The following is a 27,918-nucleotide window of genomic DNA, read 5'->3' on the forward strand; positions in this document are numbered from 1 at the left end:
AGCAGTAAAACTATCAACTATATTTCGTAACAACCTTGCCCTATGGATATTCCTTTCACATCTTAACAAACTCTTAAGATACAAAAATTCGACATTACGATATACAAAGAAATCTTATAACTTTTGGCCAATCCTCTCTGCCAACAATGTGCCCTTTCCGGCCTCTCTACGAGGTTAACAGAAAAACAAAGATAGAAAGATAAACCCTACTGTTCCTAGAAGTCGCCCCAGTATTTCTTCCATGCATGATTCCGGTCTCATGTCGAGGTTTTCGGAATAAACATTGAATACACTATCCAGGCTAAGTCCAACAGTAATTCCAGCCAAATCCCAGTTACATTCCAGAAATCTCGGTATAAAACAATACACTATCCATTACACAACACATATAGTTACTCTTACATCTTGATTGTCAATACCTATATAATGACATGTTACACCAAAAGCTTGCAGAGTCGACCTCCCTGCCTGCCCCATGGATGGGGGTGCAGTACAGGAGTGAATCTCACAAATACCTCTGCCTTCCTTTATAACAGTTATTACACTCTCACGGTGGTTTAGCTACCACACATAACCTGTTCAGGGAAAGGGTCTTGTTATTGGGACGGAGACAGGAAGTCTTTTGTCTTATCCAATGTTTACATTTGGCTAAGTTATTACAAGTGTTCTGGAAGGGGGGGGGGGGGGGGTCGAGTTACTAACCTTTGACCAAGTGACCGTACATCATTAACTCTCTCATAGCTGTGGAATGTCATGTTTTGGCCAAATTGATAGCTTCTACTCGGAATATGTGTGAGTCATACTTCTTTGATTTTCTTTGATACAAACAGAGCATATATTTTCTTTATTCATATTACATACATATTCAAGGGAGAAAATAATTTGTAGTCATGATTAAATAAGTCTTTAAATTGAAAATTCCAAAATTCATTGATTTTATTTTTTCGGATTACTTTCAGCAGGTTTCTATTTCAATGAAATTCATATGGTTTCCAATTTCCAGATTAATTTATATTATCAATTTAAATTTGCAATTTGTGTACACCTTTTCTGTCATTGTATTTTACCTGGATCTGTTTTCGTACCCTCTGTTATTTTTACATGTTTTTTAAATACGTAAATTCAGTATCAATTCAACCGTAAAGTATTCAAGCATTAAATAAAATAAATCTTGAATCTTGAATAATTTGCCATGCTGCCAAAAATACAACTTCTGTATGCAGCATGGCGCATACATATGTCCTCCTCATCGGGCTCCTGTGGCTCCCCCTCGAGGTTGAAGGCGTCGACCCACATTGCCCTTTGTAGGAGGAGACATACTTCGTATGTCATTTGGAAAACCTGAAAGAGAAAGAAAAATTATATCAAAGCGGTCAACTACAATTTCAAGTATAGAAATATAACAAATGTCTGTTGTATTTCATTTATACAGCCTTGGTTGTGTTTCACCATGAAAACAGTTGACGTAGCCACAATTTTCAAAATGGAGGGGCTATGCAGTTTCAAGATAGCCTGGGCTAGATAGGGTTAAAGAGACGAACAATGCCAGTAATGGTGAATAGTTCATGAGTGATATTCCTGCAAGATTCAGGGTATAAGGAAAATAGTTGTGATCCCTATTGGTTTACATGTTAAAACTTAGTTTGTGTGAAGCGCAGCTACCATACAGAGCAACAAAAAAAAACTCGGTATGCATAATGCATGATATGCGTGACGAGGGAGATACGACATGCATTTTCAACAATCGATGCCCAACAAGCTATAAAATCTGTATAGTTTCTTGCAGCACCCAGCCTGATCGCCCAGGTCATCAACGGGCCCGGGGCACTGCAGCTGGGTGTTGGCACGACTGTTTGCAAATGTTAAATAGGGGTGACCATGTAGGTGTATATGTAATTATATGTCTGCATGTTTCTCTGAGTGGATGACTGTGTGTAAATGAACAGGTTTTTGTTGATAATAATATTGAGTGTGCCAATTAGGCAGAAGATTGAGGGTTACATATCTTTAAGACCTTTTGCGTGTATATTAACAAGCAATTTATTGATACATTAATTAACGAGTAACTAATTATAGGCCTGAATGAAACTCACAGGAATGTAGGCCTACATGTCGACTGTGTAAACGTATTATGCAGGGTGCAATTTAAAAGAATGAAAATGTGGATTTCCACGGGTCCTGCTAGTATCTATAAGTAGTACAATAGTGTATTAAAATTGCCTATGTGTTGACTTCTTGAAGTCTTCATAATCATGGGAGTATCGAGTGAAACCCTTACCGGTAACCGGGTAGCTCCCAGTGCTGGTGGTTTCCTCTGCAGAGATGTACAAAACGTACGAAAAGTAGACAGCAATCGTCCCTATGCCATAGCATGCTGTGAGTGCAGAGATCCCAACGTGGGTTGGTTGGTCTCTTAAGATCTCCTCATGGCATTCGTAGATGGCTTGACCGATGTACCGAAAGGTGTCAATGAAAAATAGATTGACAGTTCGGGATAAGGCCTGCAAGAAAAAAAATATGGACTAGAAATAGCAGAATAGTTTTTAGCGAGCTTTAGATTCTGACACTGAACGACCTTCTACTACGTTTAAAGTGGCACTACTTCTGAAATAAGTCCACCCTCTGCCACCACGACCTCCAGTTTGGAGGAACAACAACCAAGTACCAAGTACGACTGATGTCATTTTGAGGAACTGCGCATGCGCCATCTGCTTCTAGCATGTGAATTGACACAACGGGAATCGGGCAAATTTAAGGCCTATCTTGAGGTGATCATAACGACTACGAGCTGGATACAAATGCTGAAGCCAGCCATCAGTCTACAGTATTTTTTGAGACTATAATTCAAGAAGATATATGTGACTACAGTTAAAACAACAGATACCTATGAATTTGATCAATCACATCACTTCAACCTTTTTAATTTTACTTTTTTAAAAGAATTGAGGAGTTTCCTGCACAGCTGACATTCGGCCAGCTGCATGGACGTAAAGATATCTACAATTCGATATGACGTAATAAAGAAAATTTGCCGCGTGAGACAAACGAATATCATTGCGCATGCGTTAAAAGAGAAGGTTGAGTTCTGGGAAGAGGTGAAAAATAATTTGTGAGCGAGCTCAAAAATGTTCTCGAAGAAAACGAAAACAGATAAATCCAGTATTATCCAGATAACAATCTAAAAACAAGTTTTGTTTCTCGAAATAAACAAATCTCTATGACGGTAGAAAAAGTGGACATTTCACGTAAATTTTGACTGCTCTGAGAAGTTACTTCTCAGTAAACCATGCGAAGAAGTGATATGACTGTGCATGCGAGAGGTGGGTTCTCATGTGAGCTCTTACGGAGACTCACGAAATAAAAGTTGTGAGCGTTATCATTCTTATTATGCAAGTGTGGAAGAACATCAGATAAGACTCTTTAAATGCCTTCATATCCTAAATATGTCATGTAACATCGTAAAAATCCAGGGACGGATTTTTATGCCACGTGTTCGTGTAGTCCCATATACATCTTTCTGTGAAAAATGTTTGTAACTTTACCAAGACTTGGCCAAATATCTTATCATTTTGATGATTCCAGAACCATGCAATACACACAAATACTTCAATGCTAGATGATCAACCTTTTCTGATCGATTCCACAACATTTCTTTCACAATGCAATCGCATGACCATAACTCAACTTCATCTTTAAACATTGGCATCGCGTCGTGTGACAATCTAAAGCGCTATCAAGGAGGCCCAACGTGGATTCAACAATGAGCATAATGACGTCACTCGTAGTCGAGGTCATTCGATGTCAGAATCTTAATTGCAAAATGGTACCTCGAGAGCTAAATTACATTGCAAGTTTTACAAGCTCAGATTAAAAAAACATTTCAACAAAACTTAGATATAGACGAGTACAAATAATACAAAGTTAGATAGATTACAACTCATTTACTACATATTCCATATTTTGCAAAAGATTTGAAGTTACAAATAGTATAAATTTGTCATTATTATTATTTTTTAAATTATTGACTTACTAATAGAAGCCATTGGATTTGAGGAAGTGAGGAATTTTAAATAGAAATCGAGGCCAATTCATTGAGTTTATGAGAAGTAGATACTGGTACTGAAAATTTGTTTGATTTTGCAACAGAATATACTGCAAATTATATGCCTTTTCACAATGCTACTCGATTTAATTCAGCAGTCACACACAGTATATGAGGATTTATCATAGAAACATAATTAAACAATACTGACAGAGAGAAAAGTGTCAGGGGAAGAACAATTTAAAGAGAGAGAGAGCGATAGGGAGATATAAATATTGAGAGAGAGAGAGAGTGTGAAGTTAGAAAAAAAGAAGAAGGAAGAAATGCAGAAGAGGAGAGATAGAGAAAGGGGGTGGCATGATAAGAATGGAACATATGGTACTGGGAAGACATGGAGAAGAAGAATGATGAAGAAAGTACGACAACAAAGGGAAAGCGATTAGAAATTTTAGTGTAAATTTCAAAGTTTCCTTTACAGAGAAAATAGTAAAATTTATCAAATATACATGACCAAGATCATAACAGAATAAAAGCGAAAAAAACTTTAAATACGTAAAGAGATATATACAATACATGGGAACATACATAACTAAGAGAGAATATGTGAATATGTGATTACATTGGGGATTGAAGTCATCTAAAATTCTTTTCTGATGAATAATTAGTTATTACCATATTCCGTTTATGAATAGTGCATGTCACATTATGTAGTATATGTACCACATATCTCTTACAAATACAATACTCTTGTAGATCAAGGTTGTCTGCATACCTGCCAACGTTTGAAAATAAGAATTTTGAATTTATAGCACGGTATGCCTTCGAAAATAAGAAATGCAGCGGCAGTGTAAACTGGCAATACGCACTCAATAAGTACAAAAAAGCGAATACAAATTCGCTGCTTGCTTATGCAGCTATTCAGCGCACGCAATACATGAACTCTCAAATTGCCGTACATGATAAAACATGCTTAATTTTGCATTAGCAACAACAAAAAAAAAAAATCAAAAATTTGAATATACCGAATTTCAAGGTCCTTAAAATCCAGAAAATCTGAATTTCCGGATTATTCAGAAGGGTTGGCAGGTACGTGTCTTTCTTTAAAGAAAAACAAGCTTATCACCATGTATGACATAAAACATTACATGGAGCAGGTTTTTTCAATTTCATTAATTTCCTTTTCATTTGCCTATCTTTAGCAGCTTACATGCATGAACCATCCCAATCTACGAACCCCTTTTGAATTAATACTACCATTAAATAATAATATATGAGATTTGTAAATTGCCAAATCCACTCAAAATCAAATGCTCAAGGCGCACAAGTGCAAAAATTGAAATCATGTAGAAGCATAGATGTGCATCTGCAAAGGAACAACAGGGGTAAGAAGTAAGAACATACAAAATAAAAGAGAATGAATAATTATGTGCCGTATCAAACAGATACATCTCTTGGGGGAAAGCGTTCCACAGCAAAGGCCCTGCATGAGCAAAGGTTTTCCTCCCTCACTTCGTATTGAAGATCAAGTATTCCAAGACAATTTCTCAGCCAAGTGCTAATCCCAGAGCATTTGAAAGCTGAGCATTGGGCAACATTTAAAAATCAATGTCACCAAAAGGCAGATCGATATCTGAAACGGTATGGACTATAGAGTCTATCCAGGGGGAAGGGTAAAATTGTCTGTTTATACCCCCTTATCCCCTGTAGAATCTGGGTAACTTTGGTAATGTAGAGGTGTTTTGTGGTCCAGTGGATAAGTCTCTGGACTGTGATCCACAATGTACAGGGTTTGAATCCCTGTCATAGCACTAATGTCCTCTGGCAAGACATTATTTTAAATGAGTACCCAGCAGGAATTAATAAATTCCTTAAAATGCTCAAGTGCTGTAAAAAAGGCAGCCATCATCATCATCATTATTTTAATATTGACCTACCCTGATCAGAGGGATCCTATAGTACTCAAAGCACTCATCTGTGCGGATGGACGTCATGGAACTAAACCATTCCTGCAAGGCCTGCACCCAGGTCATCTTGTGTGGCATGCAGTTGGCCGGGATTATTAGGTTTAATGCATGGTTGTTTTCTTCCTGGGATTCAAGGAGAAAACAAATAATAATGAAGATGATGATGATGATAATAACAACAACAACAACAATAATAAAAATAGCAATGGTCATGAGTTTGAACCATAGCATGACACTTATACTGTGTGTGTGTGTGTGTGTGTGTGTGTATTGGGTTTTTACAGAAGTGTATCAATGAATCGGATATGATTAGGGGACGTGACTCAGTTTCGAACCTGCTTCCTCGGCTGAACTAGTTTGTAACTTCCATTTTTAGCTGGATTACAGGCGCACGCCACAACTTATGCTCTCTCAACTGTGGGGTTAAGAGCATACCCCCCAAAAGTCAAAGCGGTTAGGTAAGCATACATGTGCGCACATGTGAAATAGTGATGGGCTGATATATCATATTGAGTGTACACTGCAAAGTGCAGAATCTTCATTGAATATAATCACTAACGTTACACCACACTAAATGCTTTGGTTCAGTTAACTGTAAGGTGATACATAAACAACAATTATCATGATTGTGATTACTAACCTGGTAGAAATAAATCCAATTCCACACGAAAATGAAGACTACGATGACAGCTAGGGAGCGTCGATTGAAGAATATGTCTGATGACATGCCTACACGAAACACAATGCTTGGAACTATGACAATGATCGCAAGCTGCAATGAAGGATGAAGAAAAAGAGAAGTGTGATTAAATGAATCATACTTTTATGTTTTAAATTTAATATAGACACAGAGAACCGTCAGTAAAGCTTCTGCATGTCAAACCAAAGATAAGTGAATGACTGAAGCCTGCAATATTTGTTAATTACCCCATTCCCGTTTCATAGACGTCAGTAGAGTTGAAGTGAATAACACCCTGTCCCTCAGATAGGATGTTAAATGAAAGCCCCCGTGTGGAGGCGAGTCACTATCTTTGCACATTAAAAACCCACTGCACTGTTTTAATGGGTGTAGGAGAGAACATGGGTGTATAGTGGTCCACCTGCACATCGAGTTACATCGAGAGGAGAGACCCAAGGGACAGGCACAAAAGGGCAATCCAATCTTGTAATAATTAGGTTTACTTGTATGAAAGCAGAAAAATATGAGAAACAGAAAGGCAGAAGTTTGAAATAAATCGTACCAATAATAACAGTAACCTAAAACTCTGCATACAGAACCAAGTTCAGACTTGGGTTCCATGCAAGCATGCATGTACAAGTGCATAAACTAGTCTACTCGAGTCACTCTTATGTATGTTGAGAGTGCATCTAAACTTGCAATATTTGATAGAAAATTATATGAGAAGCTCATACTAAAAATATAGTACGCCAACATTAAACTCCCAACATTTTTGGGGGAGGGTATACTTTAACTTCATGTTTAAAAATCTTACTAATATGCCACACCTGTAAGTGAGTGGAAATGAATTGGTTAGGCTTACCAGAATAACTGCAGGCGACTTCAGCAGGTTGACCTGTTCGCCGAGGCACTTGGTGATACCGGTCTGGTTAAAATAGAGCGGAACACGAGGTTACATGAGCAAAACTAGGTTGGGTATATGATACAAAGCACACATAAATAATAAGAGTGGAACTAGAGGTCAGGTCTGTGAACTCAAGCACACTTAAATAATATTAAAAAGCGAAACAGGTTGCATGAACAGAACTAGAGGTCGGGTATTTGATATAAAGCACATGTAATAACAAGAGCGAAACCAGAGGTTGCATGAGCAAAACTAGAGGTTGGTTTTGTGAATATTAACAGCTGACCTAGGGGTATTCGGTTGCACATGCATTATGTCGAGTTTGTATCATGCACGCTATCCAATGAATATGCATCAAGCGTGACGTCTCCTCGACTCCGCCACGCCCCTGACTTTTAGTTCCGCTCAACGTAAGCTATCCTTGTTTTCACTCTACTTTCAGACTAACTTTTTTCCATCTCAGACGCATAAAAAGGCACTAAACATCAACAAACATATAGGCCTATGGTCTACAACAACATCAAAAGACAAAAATAATCCCTGGTATGCATGCCTTTTTTGTATTTCATTGCTGAAAACTTGTTAATTTTAAGCCCTTTTGATGGTGCACATTATTTTTTCATCGTCATAATAAAAAAATGGTGACTCGCATGTTCTGCCTCTACATTTAGACCAATTTTTAACAGCACTAAAATAGCTTTAAACATTGGACTACAACTGCTACAAATGAGAGAATTATCCAAGAAACAAGTTATTTTGGTGTCACAGTTCTCAAAATTTGTCAAAGTTTGGCAATTTTTGAGCCAATATCTGGAGCAATCTGGATCATCTGATCCAATCATAGCTCTCAACTTACAGTGAGAGCACCAACGTATGGAGAAAACTGCGGATAGAGGCAGACGAAGAGCACACAGACAATCACGGCAGCACATGCACGACCTGCGTAAGTATCTGACAAGAAAAATATTAGGAGGGAAACAGATATTATCATTATTCAAAATCTATTATCATTATTCAATATCTAGACTATATCCAATATTTAAAGTTCTCGATACCAGGTTTTCAACGGTAGTATACTTGTCTTCTATTACAAGAGCTGAGATAGCTTGGATCAACGAAAGAGGTGCGCGAGTATTCACTAGCTGCACTTGGTTTTTCTTGACTAGGTTTGCATGCAATAACCCCTAGCAAGAACAGGAAAAATAGACCCTATAAAATACTGTAACTCTGCAATTATGTCTACAATCTGGCAAGTGCACTAGAGATCTATATATGCAATATATATTTTCTTCATACCGACCTATCTAATTGGAGTTATTAAAATGGGTTCCGGAGGGTGCATACTTTCGGGCCATAGCATAATGTAAAATATGACATTGATTTCAATATCATATTTTATATCATCATCTCAGAGATGCCAAGTTCAAAGATCAACTATGGGTGACATTTTAATGACTCGGTGCGGGGACGGGGGTAAAGCGTACGTTTGGAAATTGCGTGTGACGCGACGTGATAGCCGGCCTGCATGCTACATACTTGCATGCGATAAAGGTACACAAACCCTGCGAGGAGCTAGCCGAGGCCTCGATCGAGGCGGTCGGCCAGTACGTAGTCTAGCAATTACTACCTTTTTTTTCCCAGTCTGGCCCTGATGCGTGACAGCGTCTTCAGACCCTTGATGTGCGACGTCACGCATAATGCGTAACACTTGGTAGCTCTGTCATCCAGCCCTTAAGGCTACATAAACCATACAGGCACACTGCCACTATGGGAGAATATTTCCTCATGAAAAAGTTACTCTTTTGACCATCTATACTTTCATTTTGATAAGTTTTTGTTTTGGCTTTCACGATTATGCCATCCTTTTTCAGTTTCCCATCCTCTGCAAGATGATGGCTGCAGCTGGGGAAGATTAACAATTGACACAGCAATGTCGCGTGGTGCACTCAACTGCCTTGAACTGGGTACAAAACGCCCAATACCTCAGGCTCAGCTAGATGAACAACAGAGCTACCAATTCACGCATGGAGGGTTTGAAAACGCTGTCACGCATGGCAACCATTTAAGTTATGCATCAGGGCCAGACTGGGAAAAAAAAGGTAGTAATTGTTAGACTACGTAGTACGTACTGGCCGACCGCCTCGAGGTCTCGGCTAGGGTTTGTGTACGTACATGTACATTGCATGCAGGCTGACTATTACGTCTTAATATATATATATATATATATTACCGGTAAGTACAATATACGCTCTAGGTTTGCTATACCCTTGCCAGCGCAACGAGTCATGAAAATGTCACGCATAGCTGATCTTTGAACCTGACATCTCTGGAACAATAATTGGGCAATAACATTACATTTACAGTCAGTCCGCAGCCAAGCCTACTCCCAAAAATGTAACAGTAGAAAATAACAATCAAAACAACCAACAGAGGCTTGCAGTTATACGCCATCGGTATACCGATACTCTCATGCCAAATTTAGAATAATGTATAAATCATGGAGGATAATTCGAGAGAGCGTAGCACTGAGCTTGCACGGACAGGTGGGGTCAAAGCCCCTGCAGTGGACCAGCGCCAAGCCCCCCCCCCCCCCCCCCCACTCCGGAAATGGACAGACCGCATTTATGTTCCCCAAATCTCCGGTAAAGGGGTACTTTTCACCAACAAAGTCTCGCTCATAATACACAAAAAAATTGGCCTGTAATGACCTTACACACCGGACTTAGGAGGGTGCTTTCAAAGGGAAGGGAACATGGTACTTGTTACCCTAAATAACACCGATTTGGGGAGGCAGCGCGCCCTGGACATTTGAAGCACCAGGGTTTCTGCAATTTCATAAGCTATTTCTACTGTAGACAGAAAGCTTCAGTCTCTGATATCGACACTTAATTGTTCCAGAGACTGCATCTGGCTCGAGTATCTTTAAAGAGACTGAAGTATAGGCCTAGGCCCTACATCCTATGGGGTAGCTAGTAAGTGGAAGAAATGGGTCAGGGAAAGGGTGGACCGACAACTTGCTTTATATAAGGGGTACCGCCCCCCCCCCACTCCGGGGTCGAAGGGACCGCATGCGTGTTCCCAAAATGTCCGGTAAAGGGGTACTTTTCACGCACAAAAATCCGGCCCGTATTGACTTTACACACCGGACTTAGGTCTAGATCTAGGGTTTTTTTTTTCAAAAGGAGTAAACATGCATAGATTACGCATAACCTACCCTAAATAACACTGAGTGGGGGGCCGGGGGGTACCGTCTGTGTATGGGGAAGGATAACAAAATTTGTCAATCTTACTAACTTACTAAAGCCTCGGTTACAAATGCCATTACGAACTGCTATGATTAATGCCGAACGAACGGTTTTCAGTAAATGGAAATTTGGGAAGACAATGGAAAAACGGAGATTCGTACGAAATTATCGTTCGTACGAACCTTTGTGACCGTAGCAAGCTGTGCTTAAAATTATATGAAAAGTAAAGTATCAGTAAATTGAGACAGAAATAACAGAAATAACAGAAATAACTGTCTGTCTGTCTGTCTGTCTGTCTGGTAGACCTCTAGATCTACTAACTTAGAGTTAGACTAGAATCTTTATTTAGATCTAGATCTACTATCTAGTATCTGTAATAGTCTAGGGCCTACTTTATTGTAATTTGTATTGGCTAAAACGAATCTCCCTGTTTTTCCATTGTCTTCCCGAATTTCGATTGTCTGAAAAAGATTCGTAGGGCGTTGGTAGCAGTTCGTGTTCGTAATGGCATTTGTAATGGCATTTGTAAAGGCAAAGCGCTTAGCCTAGAGACATTTGTATTATGCGCTAGACTGTGACCGAGCCTCCGAGGCTTAGCCTTAAGATCGTTCAACAACCGACGGTATAACTTCACTACCTGGCCCGGTGAAATAGTTCATCCAACTCCAAGTTGATAACCTAGTCGAACGTCCATTGCCATCGGCATGACGTCGGATGTGATTGTCGGCCATGTTTCACTGAAGCTTGAAAATGGCTTGAAAATGGCGCGAAAATGGCACGCTCGGGAAATGGATCTCGGAACTAAACACTAGCTGTGTGGCTTCGCCCGCCTATGGCAAGCCCTTTGTGTACAAACTAGATAAACTCAGTTTATCAACAGTTAAACTTGATTCATCAGAAAAACTCAGTTTATCAGTTGATAAACTGAGTTTATCATTGATAAACAGTTTTTCTGATAAACTGAGTTTATCTGAGAAAAACAGATTTATCAGAAAAACTGAGTTTATCGGAATTAGAAAAGCAGCTATTCAAACCATGTCAGTAGTGGGCGCTAAGCCTTTGACTGACGTGCAATGCACATAGCATGCACAAAATATCTCGCTAGAGCCTACTCACTGTGTGACCGATTCCTATATATACAATAACCCCTTCAAACTTTTTTGGCGGGTATATACATGTAATGAAGTGATTTCCCTGACAAATATGCATCAGTACCCAGTTGTTTATATGTACTTAAACAAACACCAGGAAATCAAGTGCATGTCCACCAATTATCTTTATATCCCAAATACGTAGGCCCGATGGGGCCCGATGTCACTTGGTTGAAACAATTAAATACTGGTGGGCCAGCTCAATTATCTGAATGGGCCATGTCTATACTCAGCCAGAGACTACAAGCCTTTTAGAGGGAAAATAATGTTGTCTTTCTGTTAAAAGACAGTACATACGTACATATATGTAAATGAGTCAATATTTTTTACATTTTGAGGACAAGCAACTTCAGTGACTGATATGTGAGTATATAGTCTCTTTATTCAACCCAATTATTCAGCTTGAGCTTTCTATGTTACTGATTTTCATGTCTTGCAAGCAATTCGGAGGTACATTTGTTGGTCCAACTTGATCGACGTTCTTTGATTCAGTCATGTTATGAATTCTTATTTCTTTGTGACCAATGAAATAATTCAGATTCAGATTCAAATATTTGCTGAATCACATGAAGCAAATTAAAAATCAAATGTTGATTTTCAATACTGCAGTCTGGGATGGTCATTTTCTTTTCATGTGGGAAAGAAAAACAGTGAAGACTCCTACCTGTTATCTGATACTATAGTCTCAAGAACACGCCTCAAAAAGTCAAGGGTTTCGTGAAGGGCATTGCTAACTGGACTATGTAACTGTGGTGGAAGATCATCCTCCAATCGTTGAAAATGCCTGAAGACTACTTCTAAAGTCTCCCACATTTCCTCAAGAGTCGTCAAGGAAGAATTTGAAAGTTGCCTTGGTTGGCTCAAGTCATGGTGTTCTGTGAATCTGGACAAAGAAAGAAAGTGAATACGAAACTAAATATAACACAAAATGTCCTAGTACACTATTATATTAGCAAAATAATGTAAGAAAATATGCATTTGCCTTTCTATTATTATATAATTTTTCAAACACACACACACACCAACCAGTGCGGTATCGAGTCCCTATTTTTCAGGCCTGGTCCTCGAAGCTGAAGGACTTGGTCTTATCCTCTGACTTGGACATCAAGGATTCATAACTGTGTCTTTGATTGTCCATTTTTGTTCAGCACAAACTATATGTAGGTTTTTATTATTTTTTTTAGCAAAAAAAAAAAAAAAAGTCATCTTCTCCAGTCTTCACTTTTTTTTAAAAACTCTTAGAGGTTCCTTAACATGCAGCAGAAAATGCCCTTCACAATTAGTCTATGATAAAGGTGAACAATCTGAATTTCCGAAATTTTGCTAAATAAAATCTTTAATGTTTTTTCCCTAGACTCCCAAGTCCATGCATGTTTAAATTTCAGTAAAGATTTATTAAAAGAAAATTCTGAGGGCATGTGAAATAGCTTTCCCTTAAACCTCGTATATTTGGATACATCCCCCACCACCCCAACCCCCGCCAAAACATTTGCTTTTCCATTTTCTTGTAAAATGTGGTACTTCATCTTTGGAACCACTTAGTAACAAATAAACTAACAACACATAATTCAGTATTATGCAGCACTGACACACAAGTATACACACACAAGACATGAAAGGTGGTAATTAAGTTGTTAAACAAACCTCTCAAGTGCTCTTAACAAAGTTGACACTCGTTCAAAAAAGGATCCAAGAGTTGGAATTCCAGCTCTGTTAACCCTGTTTGGTAGAGGGGCTATTAGAACAGTAGCTAAGGCTGTCACCAGTATGAAATGTGTCAGTAACATCTTGATACTGGATGTTGCCGTGGACCAAAGTCCAAGCATTTTGCATCAGCAAACCAGTCCTAATTTTTGAGAATCACAAGGGAAGAGAAAAGAATGGGCATGTGTCATAATTATGATTTCAGAATGAGAGGTCTAGCTACAAGGGATCTGTGGATTCAAAGCCCTCTCGAGTCTGCATGTGGGTGACAATTTGATGCAATTCTTTTATACGCCTATATGCATAGGCGTCAATGTGTAATTGATACCCATTCATCAGGGGGATGATCTATTCACCCATTCATCAGGGGGATGATCTATTCACCCCTGATGAATAGGTATTACATAAGTATCTACACCTATGCCTTAACATCAGTGAAAGACAAACATTTAATAAAACTTTTAACCTGATAAATATTTATGGTAAAACAGCATGCAAACCCCAGGCCATTGTGATTATACCATTCATTTTACCCCCACAGAAATTCTACCTGGTAAAATTTCTATAAAAGGGCCATATATTTATTTCAACAAATGGTAAATAACAAATAATTTTAAGCATAATTAATATTTCATCCATTTTTGGACATTATCTTTCATACATGTCATTCCAGGGTTTTCCAAACACCCATAAAAATAATAGGCCTATGCAAAGAAAAAACAACTACAGGGAAAAAAGTGTATTATAATGGCTACCCAGGGGAAACAAAAAATGGCCTTTATAGACAGGTGGCCCTCGTTATATTTGTAGATGGTAGGGTACCAAAAATAGAGATGAGATGAGTCTGTATAACAGGAGGAGACCTGTGATGGTTAACCTCGTGACACGGACTGCCTTTTAATAAAAAATAATAATAACTATAAAACATAATTGAACATTTGTATGCAAACAAAGTCACATAATCTATAAACACAAACACACTACTATAGTTATAGTTCCTAACCTACTAATATATAGGTTAACCGCCCAAACTTAGGCATTATATGAAATAGCAAACCTGGCTGCGGCCAGATCAAGAAGAGAAAACAAGAGACGATCCCCGGTATTCGATCATCGTTTACCAAAATACCCCAGGGTTTCTGGAAAACGAAGACCGAAACCATATGCGTGTTCGGCATTAATAATAATTACAATAATACTGGAAAACTGTCACAATGATGAAAACGATGACAAAACAACAACACTGATAATAATAATAACGGTAATAATAGGCTAATAATGATAATAATAATATAATAATGGTTATGATAATAATAATGATAATAAGCATAAGAACTTATGCAATGGAAATGACAGTAAAAACTTTCTACAATGGCTACCCAAGAAAAAACGTGAACTAAAATGACCTTGATAGACAGGCGGCTGCTGCAGACAGGTTCATAAACACCTAATTTATATCCATGGGAACCAATTTTTAGTGGCCACTATAGATAGGTGTCTTCTAGTCTAAAGAGAGCTAAGACAGGTTTGGCTGTATTTTCATCATTAATAGTCGCATATGTGCACCAGGCCAAACCAAGGAGAGAGAGGAAGAGACGATCCCCGGTCTTCGATCTTCGTTTTCCAAAATACCCCGGGGTGTTTTGGAAAACGAAGACCGGGGATCTTACAACAAAGGTTGTAGTTTACTACCGGTACTCACAAATTGCATTTGCCTTTATCATGTATTTCCAGCCCGGGGGCAGGGTCTCAGATTTGGCTTGGACGGGGGTGTGCCGCTCAAGCCTCGAAACCCTACCCATTTCTAAGGGTCATTTAGGAGAACTGAACTCGAAATAAAGGCCCATTTTCCCGAACATTTTTGAAGTTATGAGAAAAAACAGACCCATGTTAAGGGATTTTTTGGGTTGAAAATAGGTCCAATAGAGCGGTGCACCCTGTATGTCTTACCCCCCCCCCCTCCCCCTGGATTTCCATATTCCAACTACCTATAATCGTATACTTCCAGACCCACTTTCTTAATCAGTTTAAGGTATTAATATTTTTTCTTTAATCAGTCTAATATAACTCCAGTTATCACTACTGTGTCAAGAAAGTTAAAAAATTACTTGTATTGTGCATTACGTTCAAATGTGATCACATCCTTCCTCTCTTCACACATGACTGCACACAATCAGCAATAAGTAAAATCAATCACTTGCCTTGTAAAATGTAATAATGAAGTCTTTTATTGCTTTGTTATGACTGCTAAATTAGACACACAACAACACTGTATACAAACAAGATAACAGATCAGGTCGGTTGTTCTTTCTCTGATCAACAAGAAATAATTTGCAAAAGTTGTTATTATTAATGTTATCATTTTTATCATCATTTTTATCATCATCTTTTATCATTATTATTATGTTTTATCATTACTAATATTATTATACTATTATTATTATATCATTGTGGTTGTTGTTTTTGTCATCGTTTTCATCATTCTAACAGTATTTCAGTGGTATTGTAATTATTATCAATGCCGAACACACATAATACATGGGTCCCCGGTCTTCAGTCTTTGTTTTCCGAAACACCCCGGGGTATTTTGGAAAACGAAGATCAAAGATCGGGGATCGTCTCTTCCTCTCTCTCCTCGATTTGGACGGGCGCACATGTGCGATTATAAATGATGAAAATACAGTCACCTCTCTCTTAATTAGCGGCCATCTCTCTTTAGTAGACATATTCCTATCAGTGGCCACTAAAAATTGGTTCACATGGATATAGATTAGGTGTTAAGAACCTGTCTGTAGCAGCCACCTGCCATAGGTTATTTATTTTGTTGGTTTGCTTTTGCATAAGTTGTTATGCTTTATTATCATCATCTTTTATCATTATTATTATGTATTATCATTACTATTATTATTATATTAATATCATAATAATGATAATAATATTTAATTTTTATATAGCACTTAATACAAATGTCTCTAAGCGCTTTACAAAAAATATCATTATTATTATACTATTATTATTATCATCATCGTTTTTAATCATTCTGACAGTGTTTCAGTACTATTGTAATTATTATCAACGCCGAACACACATAATACATGGGTCCCCGGTCTTTGGTCTTCGTTTTCCCCCCAAAACTGGGTTATTTTGGAAAACGAAGATCGAAGACCGGGGATCATCTCCTTGACACGTGTACGTGCGCGCACATGGTCCCCGGTCTTCGTTTTCCAAACACCCGCATTTGAACTACTATTCTAATGACGTACCTTTATCTGAAAAAAATCTGTTTGTCTCAGATATACTCAGTTTTTCTGATAAACTGAGTTTATCTGAGATAAACAGAATGTATCTAGTTTTTACACAAAGGGCCTGCCATACCCGCCGCGGGCAGTCTTGCACAGCTAGCTAGCGCATAACACTTCCTGCTTCCGATCCGATTAATATTACATTGAATTGGATGATTGGCGTCAGTCACTAGCACTATGCGAATGACATGGCGACTTTCTAAATCATAGTTCAAATGTCAACAAAATGCCCTTCTTGATCTTGTGCGGCCATCAATTGCAGAAATCGAGTTGTGAAAGGCTCCGTGAGCACATTTCACAAGTAAGTGATTACCATTTTCATTTAAATATCACGAAAATTAGCTTTTAAAGACTGGTTTATTAGGGTATATTCTAATCGTCGAGACATTTTGTCGTCGAGTAGTCGCTTGTAGTCCCATCTGCTTGTTCTTATGTGTATGAATATAACTTGGCTGAAAAATGTGAAATCTGTACCCAATCAAGTGGGGATGTGTGTTGGTACTTGGTTAGGTGTGAGGGAAAGAAAAGATAGGCAGGAGCAACTTTAGAATACCCCACCACAAAAATTGACCGAATGCTTGCAGGGTACCAATAGGGTGTCTGAACAATTTTTCAATTTTCAATTTGGGATCATTTTTCACCATTTTTGTTGGATATTGGAATAAAAAATGTAATCAGAATAATAGACCCCTACCTTTCAAATTCAAGACTCACCAATGTTTCTATCAAAAGATACAGCCCCTCAAAAACTGTGCAATATTCATAGCATTTTGGTCAGAATGGACAGAAAAGTGATTAATTTCTGCTCAAAAGCTGCACAGCTAATGCACAGCACGATATGCAAAGCGTGGAGCAAGGGTATTTTCAAACTGTTGTGCCAAATGATCCCTTGGGACTAGAGAAAAAATAAGTGCATGGATATATTCTTTACAGCTTGCCCAACTTATCCCTCGGGGGAGCAGTTCGTGAAATTGGTAAATCTCAGAGTTACCATGGAAACGATGTTTAAATCGCTGTTTTGAGCAAGATTTTTTTGAGAATTCCGGGGGTGGCCCCCTATGGAAAATATGGAGAAAAACCTGCTCTTTCATATGACACCACAATTATTAAGTTTCACCTTCAGGATCATTTGTTATAAAGGTTTGAATTTCAAATTTTTCATAAAATCATTGACCAATTTTGCTTGGTCGCGCAATGCACGTAGACCACATAGGAATGCGTGCAATCTCTATGGGAAAGATTTTAGCACACAACATCGGGTGCGCGATCAGACACCCTAGTACCAAATTCTTCACCAATGGGGCTAAATCTCAAGACTTGACTAGCTTTACACTAAACCTAAACCTAACTCTAACCCTAGGTCTTCCTCTGTTTATGTACATTAACCCTATTGTCTTTTGATGGGGTATTCTAAAGTTAAGCCGATAGGCAAACATATAAATATTTAGTGCTACTTTTAAGTTCTAGAGCCTACTAGTAGTACTAGCATGACTAGTAAGTAATATATTATTACTAAGAAACAATGTTCAACATTTACAGTTTGTTGTCTTAAAGATAAAGACCAGGGGCGGTATTCTGAACACTGTTGTAAGTTTTGTGTTATCTTTTGTTGTATCTTCCAGAGATAACACAGCACTAATATTGTTGTAAGTTGGTATTCTGAACATTGTTTTATCCCTGTGTTATCTCTTGAAGGACCGCCTCTATCTTATCTTTAACCATTGATGACACGCCCATTTTTATGGACCCTACCAATCAAAATCTATTTTATATAAGCATGATAAGTAGGTCAACCAATAGGAATACTTTATGCCATATCTGAAGATGCGCTTTGAGCAATTTTTACGCACGTCATCATTATGCGCTGCTGAATGTGGATCATGAAGACAAATCACGCTTTCACTATATTGGTTAAGATGAGAGCATTAAAATCGTCATATCCGAGCATGTAATATCTTAGAAAGTTCCCATCTGTGATGTTTCCGGTCAACACACAATCTTCTTCTAACTCGTCTATTGGCACGAAGTTGGTTCTGGGCATAAAATATTGCCGCCATTATATTACCACGAAAGATACAACAACCCCCTAGCTGTTGTAAATATTGTTGTAAATATCATGCAAGATAAGATAAAAGATACAACAACTTTCAGAATACCAATTATCTCGACATATTATCTCCCTTGCGCATATGCAAATGAGGATTAAATGCCACTTTATTAAAAATACGCACAATTGCAAGCGCACCAAAGTATGAGCGCAGGCGCGGCCAATAAGATGAGAGAAAAGATACAACAAAAAATAACACAAAAGTTACAACAATGTTCAGAATACCAACTTTATCTTATCTCCAAAGATACAACAATATTAGAGATAACACAGGGTTCAGAATACCGCCCCAGTTACGGTCATGCGATTGCATTGTGAAAGAAACGTTGTGTAATCGATCAGAAAAGGTTGATCATCTAGCGTATACTATTGGTGTGTACTGCAAGGTTCTGGAATCATCAAAATGATAAGAAATTTGGCCCAGTCTCCCAAATTTGAATAGGCCTAGGCGCAATTTAATTGTCAGAAGTGAAAGGGGTACTTATCAAAAGTAAAATAGGGGCACTTCTCTCAAATGTAAAGGGGCACTTACCAGAGATAAAAATCGGCACTTATTGGTATGAAAAAGGGACACTTATTGGAGGTGAAAAGGGCTCTTATTTAAAAGAATAAGTGCACTTATTAGAAAAGAAAAGTAAGCAACCGTAATGATCATCATCTTAACCACTTGACTGCTATTGGCTTAATACGCGTTCATACGCCCTGTGCTACAGCATTTTTGTACTGTAAAAACAAATGTACACTGTACACAAAAATGCCAGATTTTTTTGGGAATAACGCCATCTACTGTTAAAGACCTGTATAACAGCATTGCAGTGCTAATTACACAGTAGGGCTTGGCATTATGCAGTGCTACGGTCATGAAATTGCAATGCCCTAAGCATGTACATGTACGTGGTCCGCAGTCAAGTGGTTAAAGGCTAAGTCCACTCCAAAAATAATTTGCCTTTAAAGGTACTGTGTCCCATTTGCAGGCCAAAACAATGAAAAAGTTAAATTCAAACTGCATGTGAAAGATAATACTAATTTAGAACTTCCCTAAAAAAGGTGGGGCTTGAAAATGTCTTCAAGTGGAAAAATAATGACTATTAGTTGTCAAATCGACTTTAGGGCTATAGAGCCCAAAAGTAATAGTCTTGATTTTCAGACAATTGTACCGAATGGTCATACGTTTTATGCTGCGCAAAGATTCAATCAGTTTAATCTTGGCCATCACAAGAAGCGGGTTATTGATGTAGACAAATGCTTATGTACCCTTTACAACTCTTTTCATGTATGTTATTACCAAAGAAGAAAAAAAAGCCAGTCAGTCAATCAATAGTGTCTGGCAGTGAAGTCTAGCAAGTAAACGGGTTTCCTTGCATAATTTGAATATGAGGACACTGCTAACGTTTAAATTTCACAGATAGGACATACATGACATATTCATAATTCCTGCAAAGTTCTACAGCATTTGAGGTTGGCTGCAAAAGGGACATAGTACCTTTAAATTAGTATAACAAAACCGTGACTTATTTATTCTTTATCATGCAACTGCTCACTGCACCTGCACTTGCACCGCACCCTCTTGATCACTCAGTTTTTCGAAGAGAGTTATGTCGCCAATTCTTTTTACGAGGCCGCCATCCATCTCCAGCCTAACCGCTCACGATGGTGGTCTCCTGCGTTCCAAATTACCTCTCTAATTTATTGAAAATATTTCATATTTCTTATGTTATTGTATACTTCGTACATGTTTATCGAATGATATAATTGTACATGATTTTTCATTCCATTACTTTTGTAAACATTGTATTCATTGTATTTGTTATTGTTCGAAATTTTGTACTTTGACTTTGAATTTGTATATTTTTGAACGCAGAAATAAAATCAATCAAACAAACAAACGTAAGAAATTTCTGATATGTGCCCTTTAATCGTAATTTTGACTATGATGAAGTATCGAAATAAAAAATGGTGTTGATTGAGCTTGTAGAGAATTGTCTCAGCTACATCATATCGAAATTTGGAAGAAAATTGATCAACATTTACGGAGATACAATCAATGTTACATAAATATGCTGACGTCTTTATATGCAAATTCGTATTTTGAGTTCCAAGGCCATTATGATGATGTCACGATACACTTAATGGCCAAATGAGACATGGAATCATATTTCTGACTCATGCTCTATCTGAATATGAAAAAACATTGAAGGTCACGGTTCATTTCAAAGAGCTAAAATGGATTTTGTATAGGCATGTTTTTGCCCATATATGCAATGTAATAAAAGAGCTCGCGCGCACGGACATTTATCTTGAATTGACGCTCATCTTGTTATTAATGGTCATAAAGAGATAAACATGGTATCAATTTCCTTGAAAAAATATGAGAAATATCATGAAAGAAAAAAAAAAAGGCGATTCTATGTTGTGTAATGGTGTTACGCGCGAAAATGCGTGTGTGCACGATTTTTTATAAAAATGCTTAAAATGACCTGTATGCAAAATAAATTTGAGACGATTTTGAGCATTTAAAATTTTTGCACGCGCACTGACGCGCGGACGTACGTGCACGCGCGCGATTTTCGACCTGAAATTAACTGGACTGATATTGACCTTGATCATGATAAATATGAATGAGAAATACCTTTTGGTTATGAAGATATGATCATGAGATGATTTTCAGAAAATTTCACATGGCGCCTAGATGACGTCACCAGTCAAGGTCAAGGTTGGAAACCTTACCGTGTCTTGTCCATATGCCTATACATATGTGTGCCAAATATCAAAGCATTTGATTGAACCATTTCAAAGTAACCTTGCTAACAAAAAAGTGGGTGGAAATAAGAAAAATAAAGAATAAAGAATAAACAATAAAGAATAATAAAGGCAATTTTAACAAAAATATAAGGTGGTCTGTATTAGATACAGCCCACCTAATAAATAATAATGAATAATAAAGGCAATTTTAACAAAAATATAAGGTGGTCTGTATGATATACAGCCCACCTGATAAATAGGTCTAAATAAATAAAGAAATAAAGAAAGAAAATTCTGACGAAAACAATAGGTGATCTGTCGATATCGACAGACCACCTAATAATTTTTTTTTTTTAAAATAGGTGGTGGCCCCCAAAAAGGAAGCGGGCGGGGACGCTAAACATGTATATTTTTATTTAATGGCCTTACTGTTGTTAATCACTGTTGTTAGCAGGGTTAGGTTAGGGGGTGTTGCACAACTTGCACAGCACAGCATAGACCGAAAGCTTCAGTCTCTGATATCGATGGTTGTTCCGCTGAAATTGCATCTGGCTCCTCTGACCGCCTCTAGGCTCTAGACAGACTTCTACATGTGTACGGTAGGTCTACCGTATGTGCCGGCGTAAAGGCCTTAGTATTTTTGGAAGAGAAAATATCAAAAAGTCAGGGTGCGGCCTTTGCGGCGAAAGAGTAAAAAAAAACAAAACATAAGTCAAAACCAGCACAATTTGCACATATATCTATGGGACTATGCTACGAACGGTAAAATAACTATAAAACTATACCACTGTGGTACAGGACATTTCCACACATCTTACCGACAATTTTATCTTGCATTGTTGCATTAAGACGAAAATAAACTTCCTAAAACAACATTTTGCTGATAGATCTTGATCTAAGTTCAAGCCAATGCATTGCAAAAGTAAAGTAAAGGAAGGGAACGTTTAACGTAGCTGCTGCGAAGCATCCATCCAAAGTCGCCATTTTGTTTTCCATTTCATGCAATTTTGCATTACAGTACCGTACATTGTAGTAGATCTAGGGTATAGACTATATCGGACACCAAATCTGCCTGCGATCACTTTTTTTAGCTTAACTTCCGGTAAATTATAAGAATAATGATGAATTTGGTATCAGTTTGTAATAAAACTTTTACGAGAAAATTATGATTATTTTGTTTCGTCTATTTTTTTGTTTTTTTTCCCTCTTTGAAATGTCAAAGTTTGGGGTGTGGCCAATGCGGCACTGCGGCCTTATCGCCAGCAAATACAGTATGGAGAATGTCAACAAATGACAGTTTTATTAAAGAAATGACCCATTTCAGCATTTATTTCTGTCTAAGCACAGCGATACCTTCAAAGAAAACCATAGGGTCTATATTTGAGACCCTAAGTAACATTTCATACAAAAAGTAGGCTAGGCCACTCCAGCAAAACATAGAGTCAATGCCAATGCGTATTGACCTCTAGCACTGCATGCTTGCTGTGAGGCGGGTATTTTTAGACCCATACACAAATACACACACCACACAATATTGCATAGACTGTACACAATCATGTCGATGCAGCTGTAAGCAAAGTTTGACACTAGACTTACAATTTGAATTTTTAAATTATTCTTTTTAACATCAGTAGTCTAAGTTTAAAAAAAAATGTATTTTACTGCTATTTAGGTGTCATCAATTGTCACTAAAGTACCGATTTTGAGTGAAATCAGTTGAGTTTTGTACAGTGGTGTTTGATATGTACCCCTCGTACATATATTTAATCTATGAATGACCACTGGTGTTGTACCCATGTAAATGAAAATTGCAAAGGTTGTGCCCATTTCTAAAAAGGGTGATGCCCTTATTATGAATAATTATCGTCCTATTTCTTTGTTGAATTCCTTTTCTAAAATTCTTGAGAAGCTAATGTATACTCGGACGATAACATTTATGATGAATGCTAACATTTTGTCTAATTTTCAGTTTGGTTTTCGTGAAAAACACACTACCACTCATGCTATTCTACATTTGGTTGATAAGATATCCAGTGCCTTAGATGCACGCATGCATACAGTTGGTGTCTTCTTAGACTACTCTAAAGCGTTTGATACTGTAAATCATTATATTTTAATAGATAAACTGTGCCATTATGGTGTAAGGGGAATAGCATTAGATTGGTTTAGAAGCTACTTAACAAATAGGAAACAGTTTGTTACTTTAAATGGAATTGATTCAGATTTGCGGGACGTCACTTGTGGGGTCCCACAGGGATCCCTTCTAGGCCCGCTTTTGTTTATTGTGTATATTAACGATTTTCAACTTTCCGCAAAAATGTTATCATTCATTTTATTTGCAGACGACTCGAGTGTATTTTTCTCTCACAGAAATCCACAAACTCTTTTGCAGACTGTAAACTCTGAGTTGACAAATGCGACTTTGTGGATTCATGCAAACAAGTTGTCTTTAAATCTTAAAAAAACTAATTATATGCTCTTTAGTAATTCCCTGAGTATATTGCCTGGAAATATAATGTTCAATGGTGTTGAGATTGAAAGAGTATCTACATTTAAATTTCTTGGCCTGCATATTGATGAACATTTAAATTGGAAGTATCATATTAGTAAACTTTGTAAATTATTGTCAAGAAATACTGGTGTAATTTATAAATTGAAATCTGTGTTCCCACTGAATATTTTACGCATGTTGTACGGAACTTTAATTTTGCCATATTTGCACTATGGTGTGCTAGCTTGGGGCAACTCGTTCAAATCTCAAATGGATAAATTACTACTGGTACAGAAAAGAGTAATACGAATTGTTTGTAATACACACTATCTTGCGCATACAGATGTTCTTTTTTATAATAGTAGTGTTTTGAAAGTTGAAGATATTTATCATTTACAACTAGGAGCTCTAATGTATGAATTGAATGCAGGTCTAATGCCAGTAGCCTTGGCTAGAATATTTAAGAAAAATAACCAAGTTCATAGTTATTCCACACGTCAGGCGCAAGCATATCACTTGCCTCTTGTTAGAACGCAATTTGCCCTTACTACTGTGGGGTCCACTGGACCTAGGTTTTGGAATTCCCTTGAACCAAGAATAGCGCAATCAGTCAGTATTTATGTATTTAAGCGCAAACTGAAGTTACTATATTTGAGTCGATATCGTCTAGATTTATAGTTGTGATCAATATTTAAGAAAATTAATTACTATATAGGTCAGCATAATTCTACTCCCATCTCTCACATCTATTCATCTGTCTGTCTTTTTTTGTTTTTGTCTGTGTTTCAGTCCTGTTGCTCGTTGTATTTTCCTGTTTCTTTTGTTTATAGCCATTATTTAGTAGTCAGTAGATTTTATTTTATTATACTTATTTATGTTTATATTTTATCAGTTGTTTAGTTAGTTTAGTTTGTCAGCACTTAAATGTATGCATTATTCTTATCTGACGAGTTTTGTTCTTTTAGGACATTTTCATAAGCTACTCATGAGGGACCTTAAATCCACAAGCCTTGCTTTCAACCAAGGTCACCTCATCTTTCTTTTGTAACGCCATATTCTGTAAACTTGTTATATTCATGTCATATTTGTAAAGTGTGTTATGAAAGAAAGATAAATAAAACTTGAAACTTGAAACTTGAGAATCAAAAGCACAGCTTTTACTACACAGCCAGGATAGTGATGCTCCCAGGCGCGTACGCAGGATTTTTTCAAGGGGGGGGGTTTTAACATTTATAAATCGGTCCGAAAATTTTGCAACGACTCAGCCAGCCGCTGAATAAGCGGGGGGGGGGGGGTAAGAGGACACATTTTTTTTTTTTTTGGTCCCAAAAAAATCGCAACGACTCAGCCGACCGCTGAATAAGGGGGGGGGGGGGGGGGGGGGGGGGGGGGGGGGGGGGGGGGGGGGGGGGGGGGGGGGGGGGGTTTTTTTTTTTTTTTGGTCTCGAAATTTGGAAATTTGACATTTTGCTCCGTTGGGGGGGGGGGGGGGGGGGGGGGGGGTAAGAGGACACTTTTTTTTTTTTTTTTGGTCTCGAAATTTGGAAATTTGACATTTTGCTCCGTTGGGGGGGGGGGGGGGGGGGGTAAGGTCACCTTTTTTAGGTCGGCCATGGGAATAATTTTTTTTTTTTTTTTTTTTTTTAATAATTAAAAAAAAAAAAAAAAAAAAAAAAAAATCCAAAGGGGGGGATTTTAGGTTTTTTTTAGGGGGGTTTACACACAAAAAATTTCCAAAGGGGAGGGTTTAACCCCCCAAAACCCCCCCCCCCCCCCTGCGTACGCGCCTGGATGCTCCTATGTGTGGGCTAGACCTACACAATTTTTTCATCAACCTTCAACAATGTTACCGACTAGATCTAGATTAGTCATGCTAGTAAAAGTAAAAGCCTCCCAAGTTCAGTTATTTGGGCCATTATTTTCTTTATTAGGCCTAGGTGGATATTCGGAGCTGAGAAGCGTAGAGTAAAGGAAGGGTAATCGACCAGCTCCATTCTTCGGCTGATCCGTTGGATGCATGGTAAAATCCCCTTAAAATACATCGCATAATAGCATATCACATATCCCACACATACCAAACCATGCCAGAGTCACTGAAGAACCACATTTGCAATCGAAAATATATCCTAAAATATCATATTTTAGCGATGTAATCGGCGGTCCCGCTACCGAAATCTGAAAAATCGAGTAGATCTATCTTACGCGTGTCTGTAAGAAATATGGGTACCATAAAATGAGCTTTATTTCAAGTATTTTTCAGATTTAGAGCCCGATTTTGTGTTAGTCGCAAGCTCAAAAGTATCTCATCGCATGTATTAAATCAATGCAGCCGCACACCGCAACGCACGATATGTCCGTCTAATTCAGATTCCAATTTCCGATCACGGCAGTGCTAGTTTTCGACCAGGCGAGCACCGGATACCTGCTCCGAGCGCTTCCTATTGACTTTGTACTAGGTCAAAAGCTAGGTCAAAACAGTGAAAATTGAAATGAATTTTGTCATGGCAATTCGGGATTTTTTTCTGGGATTCTTTATTGTTTAAATAATAATAATATTTGCTTCATGATTTGAACAAGAAATGATAATAAATAGGAAGTAAAGAGTCCAAAAAAAATAGGATTTTGTCTTAAGTGGCCGAAACCCGGCTCCTTTACTCTACGCGAATCCAATGCAGTAATGAGGGGCACATAAGCTGAAGCTTCAAGCGCCAGTAAAAGTAGACCTCTCTAAGTAACAAAATGAATTTGGTACAAATCATTTTGTAAAAAATCAATTCGTTACAAATTTTGTTTACAAAATGAGGTGATTTTATACCGAAAACTAGGGTAACACTTGGCGCCCCTTGGATAGCTAGATTCTGAGAACGAACACGATCTGACACCAACGCAATTTCATACAAATTTAGCAAAATTGCAATATCTCCCTAGACTAGAAGTCTAGATCTACGTCTATGCTGGTACTCGTCAAAAGCCTTTCAGCAACTATGCTTACCTGTCCGATGTGGGTGACGAAACCGAACTTCTGAAACTGCTTCTCATGATTCTCATGACACCAACGCAATTTCATACAATTTTAGCAAAATTGCAATATCTCCCTACGTCTATATGCTGGTAGGGTCTAGATCTACTCGTCAAAAGCCTTTTCAGCAACTATGCTTACCTGTCCGATGTGGGTGACGAAACCGAACTTCTGAAACTGCTTCTCATGATTCGTGTAAAATATGCAAAAGTTAAAACCTAGTAGACTATGAGAACTGTAGAGGGTCTATGAAGATTTGTTTTAGGGTCTAGAGTCTACACACCAGTCCAGGTGATAGAAAAAACGCAAGCTGTTTTTTTTATGGAAGCCAGACGTGGTGGATGACCGGTACATGGAGCGCTGGACGGTTTTGAGTGCCCGCGCTCCATTCCGCAGCTTTTCCACATATTATGCAGTTCAAATTCTGTCCGATTTTATATATTTTTTATGCTTCACATGTCACAGCGCAGTGTCTCCACCAGGTCTCGATCCATTCATACTCATAGCGAAAACTGAATGATAGGATCGAGTGTCGGCCTATATACGGTTGGACTCTGTGCTTCCTTCC

General features: G+C 37.9%; 1 protein-coding gene across 1 annotated transcript; it reads right to left on the bottom strand.

Annotated features, from left to right (window-relative positions):
- LOC105437077 (chloride channel CLIC-like protein 1) lies at window positions 1-27,918 on the bottom strand. Its single transcript, XM_030996196.1, has 9 exons — window positions 27,492-27,918; window positions 13,630-13,831; window positions 12,650-12,868; window positions 8,446-8,540; window positions 7,548-7,610; window positions 6,647-6,778; window positions 5,977-6,129; window positions 2,279-2,501; window positions 1-1,341 (listed from the first exon to the last, which is right to left on the bottom strand). Exons 6-9 carry the CDS (start codon window positions 6,731-6,733, stop codon window positions 1,247-1,249), a joined length of 558 nt encoding a protein of 185 aa, XP_030852056.1. The 5' UTR covers window positions 6,734-6,778; window positions 7,548-7,610; window positions 8,446-8,540; window positions 12,650-12,868; window positions 13,630-13,831; window positions 27,492-27,918; the 3' UTR covers window positions 1-1,246.

Source organism: Strongylocentrotus purpuratus, unplaced genomic scaffold (genome assembly GCF_000002235.5).
Source record: "Strongylocentrotus purpuratus isolate Spur 01 unplaced genomic scaffold, Spur_5.0 spur5_scaffold_3, whole genome shotgun sequence".
NCBI lineage: Eukaryota > Metazoa > Echinodermata > Echinoidea > Camarodonta > Strongylocentrotidae > Strongylocentrotus > Strongylocentrotus purpuratus.